This window comes from Alligator mississippiensis, chromosome 1, assembly GCF_030867095.1.
Source record: "Alligator mississippiensis isolate rAllMis1 chromosome 1, rAllMis1, whole genome shotgun sequence".
NCBI classification, from domain to species: Eukaryota; Metazoa; Chordata; order Crocodylia; family Alligatoridae; genus Alligator; species Alligator mississippiensis.
The window spans coordinates 214,416,743-214,428,844 of record NC_081824.1 but is presented as its reverse complement, the minus strand read 5'-3'; the positions used below and the strand labels follow the sequence as shown (position 1 = coordinate 214,428,844).

The 12,102-nt window shown below is 49.6% G+C and overlaps 1 protein-coding gene across 3 annotated transcripts in view; it reads right to left on the bottom strand.

Annotated features, from left to right (window-relative positions):
* Positions 1–1,319: 1,319 nt before the first annotated feature.
* The window catches only part of LGALSL (galectin like), a 36,276-nt gene continuing 25,493 nt past the window's right edge, over positions 1,320–12,102 (bottom strand). Inside the window, exons 5-6 of one of the 3 annotated variants that reach the window (XM_019500788.2) lie at positions 6,367–6,416; positions 1,320–1,425 (exon numbers count right to left, since the gene is read on the bottom strand). In XM_019500788.2, the coding sequence (XP_019356333.1) occupies positions 1,335–1,425; positions 6,367–6,416 (141 nt within the window). In that variant the 3' untranslated portion in view covers positions 1,320–1,334. Of the gene's footprint in view, positions 1,426–5,122; positions 5,277–5,344; positions 5,663–6,366; positions 6,417–12,102 lie in introns of those variants that run through there. The other 2 variants (XM_019500787.2, XM_019500789.2) reach the window with 2 other exon arrangements.

Here is a 12,102-nt window from a genome sequence, read left to right as displayed (position 1 = left end):
ACCGCCTAAGCTGGTCATTTCATGATAATAGCTAGCACTTATTCTGTTTATCCAGACACCCCAAAATACTTGACAAACTGATTTGTAAGCCTCATATATGTAGCAGTCTCTCCTTCCATCACTCATGTTCAGCTACTTTGAAACAAAAAGATGGCAGACCAAACAGCAAACAAGAAAGCTGAACCCGAAACAGCTTGGGGCAAAAAGGAAAGAATGTGGGCCAAATTTATCCCTAATTTAAGCTCTTTGTCACTGTAGCTTTCCGTGCCTATCTGCCCAAGTGTCACGCCTCTGGGTCTCCTTTGAGCCTCGCCGCTGCCTTTGGGACTGCACAGTCGGGCTACTAGGAGCGGCCTTCGGTCAGCTCCCGCAGGGGTCTTGCCTGCCATGTCTTTGATGGTAATTAGTCTTCTAGCAGGAGGAAGGTGTTTGGTCCTGTCTCCCCAGGAACCTCCCCTTGGTCGTCCTCATGGCCTCTGCTTCTCGGGGCTCCACCTCCCCTACACCCCACCTAACGCCAACTGTGATGTTAACTGTCAGGGCCAGTGTTCTGGCCCTCACTGACACTCAGTTTCTCAAGGGCTGTGGCTGTGGGCTACAGATGGCACTGGCACTAAGCGTCGACTGCCACCCTTCAGTGTTCCCCGGTTCACGCGGGGTCTGGCTCCGCCCGGGCCCTTGCTGGCCCTACTTGTCTTCCATGGCTCCCCCTCTAGGGTGCCACCACGTCTCCTCCGCTGCAGGACCTATGGCCCTCCCCGACCCCTCCGGGTCAGTTGGGGACATCACTTCCTTTTCCTCTTCCCCCAGCTTCCTTCTTGACAGGCTTTTTGTCCCAGCGCTAGGTGGCTGCCTGGCCAATCGCCCTCAGCACGCTCTTACAAAGCACGCCCAAACAGACGCGGGAGCCATTCCTGACTCCACCGCGGGTTTTCCCTTTGATCTTGAACTTTCACTATTGGCAGCCGCCAGCGCGGCATCCCACCACCTTTCTCCTGCTGCAGGTAAGTTTTCTCTACACACCCCCCTGTTTAAGTTGCCTTGGTGCATCTTGTTATTCATTTCTTTCCTCTCGACGCACCTCAATAAGAAATCAGCAACATGATTAGCCGACCCTTGTCTATATCTTACTTTGAATTTAAACGGCTGTAGCGACAATGCCCATTGGGTTATATGGGCATTATTGTGCTTAAACTTATTTAGCCACTGTAGGGGTGCATGATCAGTAACCAGGTCGAACTCTCACCCCATTAAGTAATATCTAAAGTAGTTCACCGACCACTTTATGGCTAGGCACTCCCTTTTGATGGTGGAATACCTGGTTTCTGCACTGTTTAGCTTTCAGCTAGCATTGGTGATTGGACAATCTGCATGTCCTTGTTCCTGGCAAAGCACAGCACCTGTGGCCGACTCAGAGGCATCGGTCTGTAGAATGAAAGTTTTTTAGAAGTTGGGTGTTATGACAACCACCTCACTACACAAATCTTTCTTGACTTCTTCAAACCTATTTTCCATCTCCGGAGTCCACTTTATGGGGCCCTGTACCTTCCCTTTTATAGCCTCCTGTGGCAGAGCACAGGGTGTGTTTGCCACTTTAAGGGCCTGGAGCTGGCAGCCTCCAGGTGCCTGATTAGGGCAGCCATTTTGGAGACAGTGGCTGCCTATTTAAACAGGGCAGTTTGGCAGCAGGAGGCAAGGCAGCAACATCGCCTGGCCGAAGGGCTGCTGTGAACGACCCAGAGGTAAGGGGGAACTGCAAGGGGTTGGTAAGGAGGCTCCTGGTCCTGGGCATGACCTGAAACTGCACCCTGCCGGGAGTGGGTGGCCTGGTGGGGCTCTCAGTGGCGCGGGAGCCCCCAGGAAATGCCAGGCCAGTTATCACCCTGGTGAAAGGCAGGTTGGGGCGCCTTAACCCCTAGCTCCCACCACCGGGTGGGTGACCCTGAGTGTTTGGAGGGGCCCAGAGGGCAGACCCCAAGAGCGTGATAGTGTACAGGGCGTGGTGCTGCAGTTGCCCCTTTGGAGAAAGGGAGTAGTGGCACGGTGAGGCCTGAGGATGCGAGTGAGGGGCTAGAGAGACCCAGCCCGAAGGGGAGAGTACCCTCGACTGGCCCAAGCTGGGGCGAGGACTATGAGAGTCAAAAGGGCCGGGGGCCCACCGCGAGGGACGCCCAAGAGCCGGGGGCCTGGGGTCCCGACTGGCCTGGAGGTGGGCCAGGGCAAGAGGCCGAAGGTTCCAGGGGGGACCACACCCGAGAGGGGAAACTGGCTTCGGGGGGGCGAGGTAGCCCGGATGAAGGCGGAGAGGCCGCCTGAGTGGAGAGGATCATAGAGGGGTCCTGTGTGGATGATTCTGGGGCCCAGTGTGGGGCCGGTGATTATGTGAACACCAAGATGCCATCTGCGAGGCTTGGGCTGCAGTATTAGGGGAGGTCGGAGCTGCAGCGCACCCCCTGGCATCGGGGCATTACAATGGGCAGCCTCCCGCTTAATTGACATCGATATATGAATCAATTATCATCAAAGGTGTGGCGGGCGAGATAGGCGGGCGGTTGCCCAAGGACAGGTGGGCGGGCCACAAAGAGCTCGGCCCTGAGTAGGCCCCCTGTCACGGTGACAGGCGGGCGGGCCACGGAGTTCGGCCCCGAGGAGGCCCCCTGTCACACCACCATTAGTGCTATGGTTTCCTCTGGGAAGTGGGGGATGAGTCGCCTGTAATAGTTTGCTAGCCCCAGGAAAGCCCGCATTTGTCGCTTTGTCTGCAGAGGCAGGTATCTCTTTATTATATCTAACTTACTCGCTAGAGGGCATATCTTACCTTGCCCTACCCTAAATCCCAAGTAATTCATCTCTTGCGCTCCTAAAGCACATTTTTTTGGGTTAACCATCAGGCCTACCCGGCGTATTTCTTGCAACACCACTTCCACATGGTGTAAGTGCTGCTCCCAGGTCTGTGAGTAAACTACTATGTCATCAATGTATGCCGCTGCATACATCGTGTGTGGGGCTAGGATGTGGTCCATTAGCCGTTGGAAGGTTGCAGTGGCCCCATGCAGGCCAAAGGGCATCCGTGTAAACTCAAGCAGTCCCTATGGGGTACTGAAGGCCGTCTTCGGCTGATCTCTTCCTGCCACAGGGATTTGCCACTATCCTTTTGCCATATCGATAGTGGAAATGTATTGAGCCTGCCCTATTCCCTCAAGTAATTTTTCTACAAGTGGCATGGGGAAGGAGTCAAATTTGGCAATCCCATTAACTTCCCAGAAATCGGTGCATAGTCGGAGTGTGCCGTCACTCTTCGGCACTATTACCATTGGACTACACCAGGGACTACGCAATGGCCTGATGATCCCTTGGGTCAGCATCTTTTGTAACTCCTCCTGGACCTTCTCTTGCCATTGATGGGGGACAGGCCTCCACCGTTCCCGTATGACAACCCTCTTCAGTGTATGTATCTCATGTTGTATCCCATGGGCTTGGCTGGGCCTCTCATTGAATACTTCATAGAACTTCACCACCGTCCTTCCCAACTGACCATGCTGGTGAACATCGAGTTCTGCTCCGCATACTGCCAAACAGCTGGGTTCCAACAGCCAGCCCTCTGACTTCTGCCATGCCCTCGATAAGTTGACATGGTAAATTTGCTGTTCTTTTCTATGTCCAGGGCGATGGACTTCGTAATCTACTGGTCCTGCCTGCTGCACAATTTCAAACGGGCCTTGCCACCATGTTAGCAGTTTGTCTGCGGTAGTGGGGAGCAGTATGAGGACCTTATCCCCAACGCGGAACTCCCAGGCATGGGCCCCTTTGTCATACCCATGTTGCTGCTTCTGTGGGCCTTGACCAAGTGCTTCTGGGCTAGCTACCTCACCTTCGTTAACTGTTCTAGCATCTCCCGCTGGTAGCGATGTACCCCCACCTCAGGTCGTCCCACGTTCTCCCATTCCTCCCTAACCCCTTGCAACAGTCCCTGGGGTTTGTGGCCATATTTCAGCTCAAATGGGGACAGCCGCATGGATGCCTGTGGGGCATCCCTCAGTGCGAAGAGGAGGGGTATTAGGATCAAATCCCACCTCCTTCATTCGTCCTGGGCACATTGTCGTAGTAGGCGCTTAATGGTGCCATTTAAGCGTTCTGCCAGCCCATTGGTCTGCGCGTGGTAGACCGAGGTACGGAGATGCCGTATCTTCAACAGCTGACACATGGCCTGGATGACCCCAGACAAAGTTTGTGCTCTAGTCTTCGACGCTCATCCCAAGGCTAACCCACTCCTCCACATTGGGTATATCCGAATCCTCTTCTGCTATCTAGCCTTCCCCTCAGGGCTGTCTGCCCTGTCTCAATACTTCTATACACACTTCTTCTAATACTTCATAGAGGGGCAGCCAATCCCTTCCCACAATCACCTGGCCATTCAGTTGTGAGGTTAGACCGATGTGTAATCAGCCCATGCGGCCAGCAATCCTCACATTCACAAAGCCCCTTTCATTTTGTTCAGTTTTGCTGTGTATACAGCGCATCTGGATCAGAGGGCACCATTCAATGCCACTGTGGGGGATCACCCCAGCCTGTATCAGAGTTTGGGAGCAGCCTGTGTCCAGCATAGCTCATAGTGGTTTGCCTGCCACCCACGCCGTCACCATCGGGTGGTCCCATCCCTCTACCTCTTGGCAACGCCCAAAGTTTCAGTCCTTTTCTTCAACCTGTTCATGGGCCTCATGGCACCCCCTCTAGGGTGCCACCATGTCTCCTCCGCTGCAGGACCTTTGGTCCTCCCTGACTCCTCTGGGCCAGTTGGGGATGTCACTTCCTCTTCCTCTTCCCCCAGCTTCCTTCCTGCCAGGCTTTTTATCCCGGCACTAGGTGGCCGCCTGGCCAATTGCCCCCGGCACACTCTTACAAAGCATGCCCAAACAGATGCGGGAGCCATTCCCAGCTCCTCCCAGCTCCACCATGTGTTTTCCCTTTGATCTTGAACTTTCACTTTTGCCGTTGCCACCGCGGTGCCTCGCCGCCTTTCTCCTGCTGCAGGTAAGTTTTCTCTACAGTCATCCATACTCATACAAGGGATTAATTTAGTTTTGTTTTACCACATTTAAATGGCAGGAGAATTCCATGCAAGAGATTGTAAAGAAATTTAGCCAAGACAACCAGAGATTAACATAACCATCTTTTTGCAAAGTGTGCCATGGTCCAGCTTTTTCCTCACTGTTTCATATCTAGAGTTTTGATGAGGTGCTTCTCTCTTGCTCCTTTCACATGCAGGCATGAGACAGCTATCAGGTAAAAATGAACAAAGTGAAAAGATTCTGTAGTCAGAGTGAAGTGATGTATTTGGCCTTTTAAAATACAGTTGTGCTGTATCTAATTTTTATCTCTGAGGTCACAACTTTCCCCAGTTTTTAATAACTTAGCACCTGCTCCAACACTCATGAGAGTCAACAGAAACATTCCCTTAGGAAATTTGGCTCTCAGGAATGATGAAGCAAAAGTTATTGAAATAAACAAACTCCATGTAAGTATAAAGTCATTTTTCCATCATTTAGATTCTTTAGTTAATCAGACATGTATAAGTTCTTTGCATCCTTTTGTCAGGTTGAGAAGAGGTAACAGATCATAGGTCCATCCATTCATGCAAGCTTTCAGTATTCAGGGCATTGCACTGCATTGCAGAACAGGTGATTCCCCATGGAAGAAAAATATATTAGTATCTGTTTCTTATGTGAATGACATGTTTTCCTTTGGCTTCAGCAGCAAAAACCCAGGAGCTGATTCAGTTGTTTCCATTTTTGTGGTAATTCTTTTTTCCTCCCTTTTCTTACACATGTAAGGAAATGCCTCTGAGAATCATTCATCCATTGCCAGTTGCTGCATGAATTATTGCTAATCTCAAACATGGCATTTCAGCTGGTAGTGCTCAATAGGTCTCCCAAACTTGCCCCCTAATTCACATTAAATTTCATTTAAATTCAGCTTTGCCTACTAAGTGATCCAAGGGGGACACTTTCTCCCTCCAGAGCTTGTCTAAAATCTCTCCCAGCTTTATAGCTCTTCTAATAAAAGATATTACCAAAGATTCTTGCTCCCTACTACTTTAGGCATTCAGTTGGTATAATCTTAAGCAAAGAACTGTGAATCAAGCACTTCTCTTTATAGCACCACATAGCCAGAATTAATCTTTGAAATCCTGGCCCTGGGAAGCTGCTGACACATGTTCGAGTCACTCTACTATCTTTTCCCAACAAATGCACGTAAGATTTTATTTGTATGCATTCGTTGCAAAACTGCTGAGGGAAGTGCTGACATATTTATATCACTTGCCAAACATCACAATTGGTGGCTTTATGACCTTAAATAGAAACTCACCTGTGAAGGTATCTGTTTCCTTTCTGACGTTGGAGGAATAGGATGAATATCTAAAAAAAGTAAACAAACCTGACTGTGTATTTGCCATTTGTTTCAGTCTCTAAGATAGAGCAAGCTGTCAGCTCTCACTCTGACCCACCCTACGTTCTCCTGGAAGTCATGAATATTTCTTAATTTCACACATTCATCAGAACAGAATGAACTCACTTGGTGATACGCTCTGTCAAACACTAACAAAAACAATAAGATGAAGGACCAAATCAAGCTGCTCTGTGTAAGCATTGTTAACTTAAAAATTTGGCCCTGGTATAATGGAACTGTACTTGGGGGAGTAGGTTTTAGAGCGGTCACTCGGGAAGTGATGTGGCTGGAGGCAGACTGAGGAACATAGCAACATAGGATTGGAAAAGACCTTTGCAGCTGTTGAATCTAGCCTCTTGTGTAGGCAACCATGGAATCAACATTTGTCCAAAGGGGTCCTTAAGCACTCCCACTACAGTCTCTCCTGCACACCCAGCCAGGAAGCATCCAATTAAAAAGAAAAAAAAATACCTACGTTGTGCCACAGGAACCAGTAGGAGAAACAAGGGCACCACCAGTGTCTTGGGCACTGCAACCACAAGAAATTTAGGAGTGAACACAAAAAAATTAGATCTGGGCCCATGACTATGGGGATGATCTCTTTAATATCTTGTATGTAGGGAGAACACCAGGGCAAGAGCCACGGGTAAAATCCACTGGCTGCAGGGGTAATTGTGGAAACTCTCTTCCCCAGTCTCCCCCATACACTGTCAGGAAGCACTTATCAGGTTTCCTGAACAAACCCAGTTAACCTCGGTTCCAGGCTGCTGACCAGCAGAGTAACTAAGCAGGGGGTGACTAGGCACAAGGTCTCGGTGCTGTCTTGTGCAGGGGGACCCCCTGAAAATAATAGCTACTGAAGCTGCTGCTTGGCCAGCATCACCCCCAGCAGCCTGGCTACTACCTGGGACACAGAAATGCCTACGTATGCTTCTGCTGTTGGCCAGGATTTTGCACAATGGTGTGCCTTTTTGCATTTGCATATCGTACATCGGTATTAGACAATGCTTAATCTCTTTACGTTTATCTTTCTTTGTCTGAGTGAATATTTGTTCTTTTGCCAGTTAACTCTCAGTGTGTGGTTTGTATCCACCTTTTTAAACATGTTTGCTGTCATGGGTATTTGACTTCAGATTGAAAAGATTGGGAGTGTCAACCTTAAAGACAAAATGAACAGATGTATGAAAGGTGTGAAGAGATCAGAGCAGAAGTCTTTCTTTACCTTGCCTCCAAATGAAGGATAAGGGATGTCTATTGTAGCTGAAGCATAGCACAGTCAAAATGGATATAATGAAATATTTTTGTGCACAAATGCAAACTGGTATCACTGATAAAAGACATCCTCATGTCAAAAGCTTAACAGGATTCAAAACAGGATTGGGGTTTGGTGCAAAGCAAGAATATTCTGTTACAATAGTAAATCATAGAATCATAGAAAATTAGGGTTGGAAGGGATCTCAAGAGGTCATTTAGTCCAACCCCCAGCTGAAAGCAGGATGCACCAGCTAGATCATCCCAGCCAAAGCTTTGTCTAGCCAGGTCTTGAAAACCTCCAAGGATGGAGACTCCACCACCTCTGTGGGGAACCTGTTCCAATATTTTACTACCCTCCTAGTGAGCAAATTCTTCCTAATATGTAACCTAAACTTCCCTTGCTGCAGCTTGAGACCATTGCTCCTTGTTCTGTCATCTGCCACCACTGAGAACAGTCTAACTCCATCCACTTTTGAACCTCCCGTCAGGTAGTTGAAGGCTGCTGTTAAATCTCCTCTCAGTCTTCTCCTCTTTAGACTAAATAAGCTCAGTTCCCTTAGCCAGCCTCACTTCATATGTCATGTGTCCCAGCCCCTTACTATCTTTGTTGCCCTCTCCCAGATTCTCTCCAATTTGTCCACATCCTGTCTGTAGTGGGGGGCACAAAACTGAACACAGGACTCCAGATGTGGCCTCACCAGTACTGACCAGAAGGGAATAATCACTCCCTTTGACCTACTGGCAACACACCTATCAATGCAGGCCAGCATGCCATTAGCCTTCTTGGCAACAAGGGCACACTGTTGGCTCATATTGAGCTTATTGCCCACTGTAACCCCCAGGACCTTTTCTGCAGAGCTGCTGCCCAGCCAGTCAGCCCCCAGCCTGTTCTGCTGAATGAAATTTTTCCATCCTAAGTGCAGGACTTTGCACTTGTCCTTGTTAAACCTCATGAGATTTCTTTTGGCCCAATCCTCCAATCTGTCTAGGTCACTCTAAATCCTAGCACTATGCCCCACAGGGCATCTATTACTCTCCACAACTTGGTGTCATTTCAAACTTGTTCAGGGTGTACTCTATGCCATCTTCCAGTTCATTAATGAAGACATTGTACAAAACTGGCCCCAGGACTGAACCCTGGGGCACTCCACTTGATACCAGCTGCCAACTAGACATGGAGCTATTGACTACTACCCTCTAAGCCTGATGCTCCAGCCAGTTTTCTATCCACCTTACAGACCATTCATCCAGCCCATACTTCCTTAGCTTGCCTGTGAAAATGTTGTGGGAGACCATATCAAAAGCCTTGTTAAAATCAAGGTATACCACATCCATTGGTCTTCCTGCATCCACAGAGCCAGTCACCTCATCATAGAAGGCAATCAGGTTGGTCAGGCATGACTTGCCCTTGGTGAATCCATGCTGACTGTTCCAAATCACCTTCTTCTCCTGCAAGTGCTTAGAAATGGATTCCTTGAGGATCTGCTCCATGATTTTTCTGGGGACTGAGGTAAGGCTGACTAGTCTGTAGTTTCCTGGATCCTCCTTTTTCCCTTTCTTAAATATGAGCACTATGTTTGCCCTTTTCCAATCATCCAGGACTTCTCCTGATTGCCATGAGTTGCAAAGATGATGGCCAATGGCTCTGCAATCACATCAGCCACCTCCCTCAGCACCCTCGGGTGTATCCCATCTGGCCCCATGGACTTGTATATGTCCAGTTTTTCTAAATACTTTCATAGTTTCCTAGTAGCTAGGGACAGGAGGGACCTGAACAGATCATCTAGCCTGACCCCCTGCCACAGGCAGGAATGAATGCTGGGTTCACAAGACCCCAGACAGATGATCATCCAACCTCCTCTTGAATTTGCCCAAGGTAGGGGCAAGGACCACTTCCCTGGGAAGTTGGTTCCAGATTTCGGCCACCCTAACTGTAAAATATTGCCTTCTGATCTCCAACCTAAACCTATTCTCCATCAGCTTATTACCATTGTTCCTTGTCACCCCAGGTGGTGCTGGGGAGAAAAGGGATCTGCCTATTTGCTGTTGATCTCCCCTGATGAGCTTGCAGGTAGCCACCAGGTCCCCCCAGAGACTCCTCTTGCTGAGGCTGAACAGGTTCAGGTCCTTCAGTCTCTCCTCGTAGGGCCTGTCCTGCTGCCCTCTCACCAAGCGGGTGGCCCTCCTCTGCACCCTCTCCAGGCTGGCCACATTCCTTTTGAAGCGCGGTGCCCAGTACTGGACACAGTACTCCAACTGTGGCCTGACCAAAGTTGCGTAGAGGGGGAATATCATCTCTCTGGACCAGCTTAAGATGCACCTTTGGATGCATGACAAGGTATGGCTGGCCTTGCTGGCTGCAGTCTGGCATTGGCGGCTCATGTTCATCTTGAAGTCAATAATGACTCCAAGATCCCTTTCCGCCTCTGTGCTTTCAAGAAGGGAACTCCCCATACTGTATGTATGCTGTGGATGCCTTCTCCAAAGGTGCAGCACCCTGCATTTGTCTATGTTGAACCCCATCCTATTCTTGTCTGCCCACTTTTGTAGTCTGTCTAACTCGAGTTGCAGCCTCTCTCTCCCTTCAAGTGTGTCCACCTCACCCCACATCTTAGTGTCATCAGCAAACTTGGACAGCGTGCCTTCCACCCCCTCATCCAAGTTGCTGCTGAAGATGTTAAACAGTGCGGGCCCGAGGACCGAACCCTGGGGTACCCCCCTGCTCACATCTCACCAGGTTGAGTACAGCCCATCCACCACTACTCTCTGGGTGTGCCCCATCAGCCAATTTTTTACTCATCCAACTGGGCAGGCATCAATGCCGCAGTCACTTAATTTATTGATGAGGATGGGGTGAGAGACAGTGTCAAAGGCCTTCTTAAAGTCTAGAAAGACTACGTCCACAGCGACACCATTATCCAAGGATTTAGTTACTTGGTCATAAAAGGCAATCAGATTGGTCAGGCAGGACCTGCCTTTGATGAACCCATGCTGATTGCCCCTGAGCATGATCTCCCCTGCAGGCCCCGCATAGATATGCTCCTTGATGATCCTCTCCAAGACCTTCCTGAGTGCCAAGGTGAGGCTTACAGGCCTGTAGTTACTTGGGTCCTCCTTCCTCCCCTTCTTGAAAATTGGGACCACATTAGCCAGTTTCCAATCCCCCGGCACCTGGCCAGATGACCACGAATGCTCATACAGCCGGGCCAAGGGCTCCACGATGATCCCTGCCAGCTCCCTCAACACTCTGGGGTGGAGGGCATCTGGACCTGCAGATTTAAAAATGTCTAGCCCTTCCAGAAGATCCCTAACTACACCTGCACTGACTGAAGGCCTGATAGAGCTATCCCCAAGATTGTCCCTACCTCTGGTAGGTGGGATATCCCGGTCCCTGTTCAAGAAAACAGAGGCAAAGAAACTGTTAAAAATATCAGCTTTCTTGTCTGGTGTAGCCACAAGAGTACCGTTTGCGTCTTGCAGGGGCCCTACATTGCCTGGTCCCCTCTTCTTGCTCCCAATGTACTTGAAAAAGTACTTTTTGTTGTCCTTAATCCTGGACGCCAGCCTGAGTTCCATCTCTGCCTTGGCCTTCCTAGTAGCCCTCCTACACTCCTGGGCCGAGGAGGAGTACTCCTTGGTGATAGCTCCTCCCTTCCACTGGTTGTACGCCCCCCTTTTAGTCCTCAGGCATTCCTGAATGCCCTTGCTGAGCCAAGGGGGTTTCTGAGCACTCTTACCCGCCTTGCTTCTCTCAGGGACTGTTATCCTTTGGGCCTGGAGGATCTCCCCTTTAAGGTACAACCATCCCTCGTGGACTCCCATCTCCTCTACCTTCTGGGCCCTTAGTGCCTCCCTCACTAGTCTCCTAAGCTCACTAGTCCCTAACCTGTTCTTTCACCACTGGTGGCTGCTCACCTCCTCCCCAAACTGTGGTGCCCAGGTTTGGGAGCTGACCTTGCCTGTGAAGACTGAGGCAAAAAAGGCATTGAGTACTTCAGCTTTTTCTGCATCCTCTGTCACAAGGTTGCCTCCCCAATTCAGTAAGGGATGCACACTTTCCATGATCCTCCTCTTGCTACCAACACACTTGTAGAAACCCTTTTTGTTACCCTTCATAGGCCTTGTTAGCTGCAACTCCAACTGCACTTTGGCCTTCCTGACTTTGTCCCTGCATGCCCAAGCAATGCTCTTATATTCCTCCTGTCAGAACCCATTAATTAGATGCCTATAGCACAGAGGAGAATTGGTATAGCCCAGAGGAGAAATGACATAGCACAGAGGAAAATTCCATGGGTTCGATACATATGGCATAGTTTTGCTGTCAATCATTCTGGTGGCAGTAACTAGGTCATGGAGGAAAATTCCGCTATGCCTGAACCCAGTAACCAAATGCTACAATAG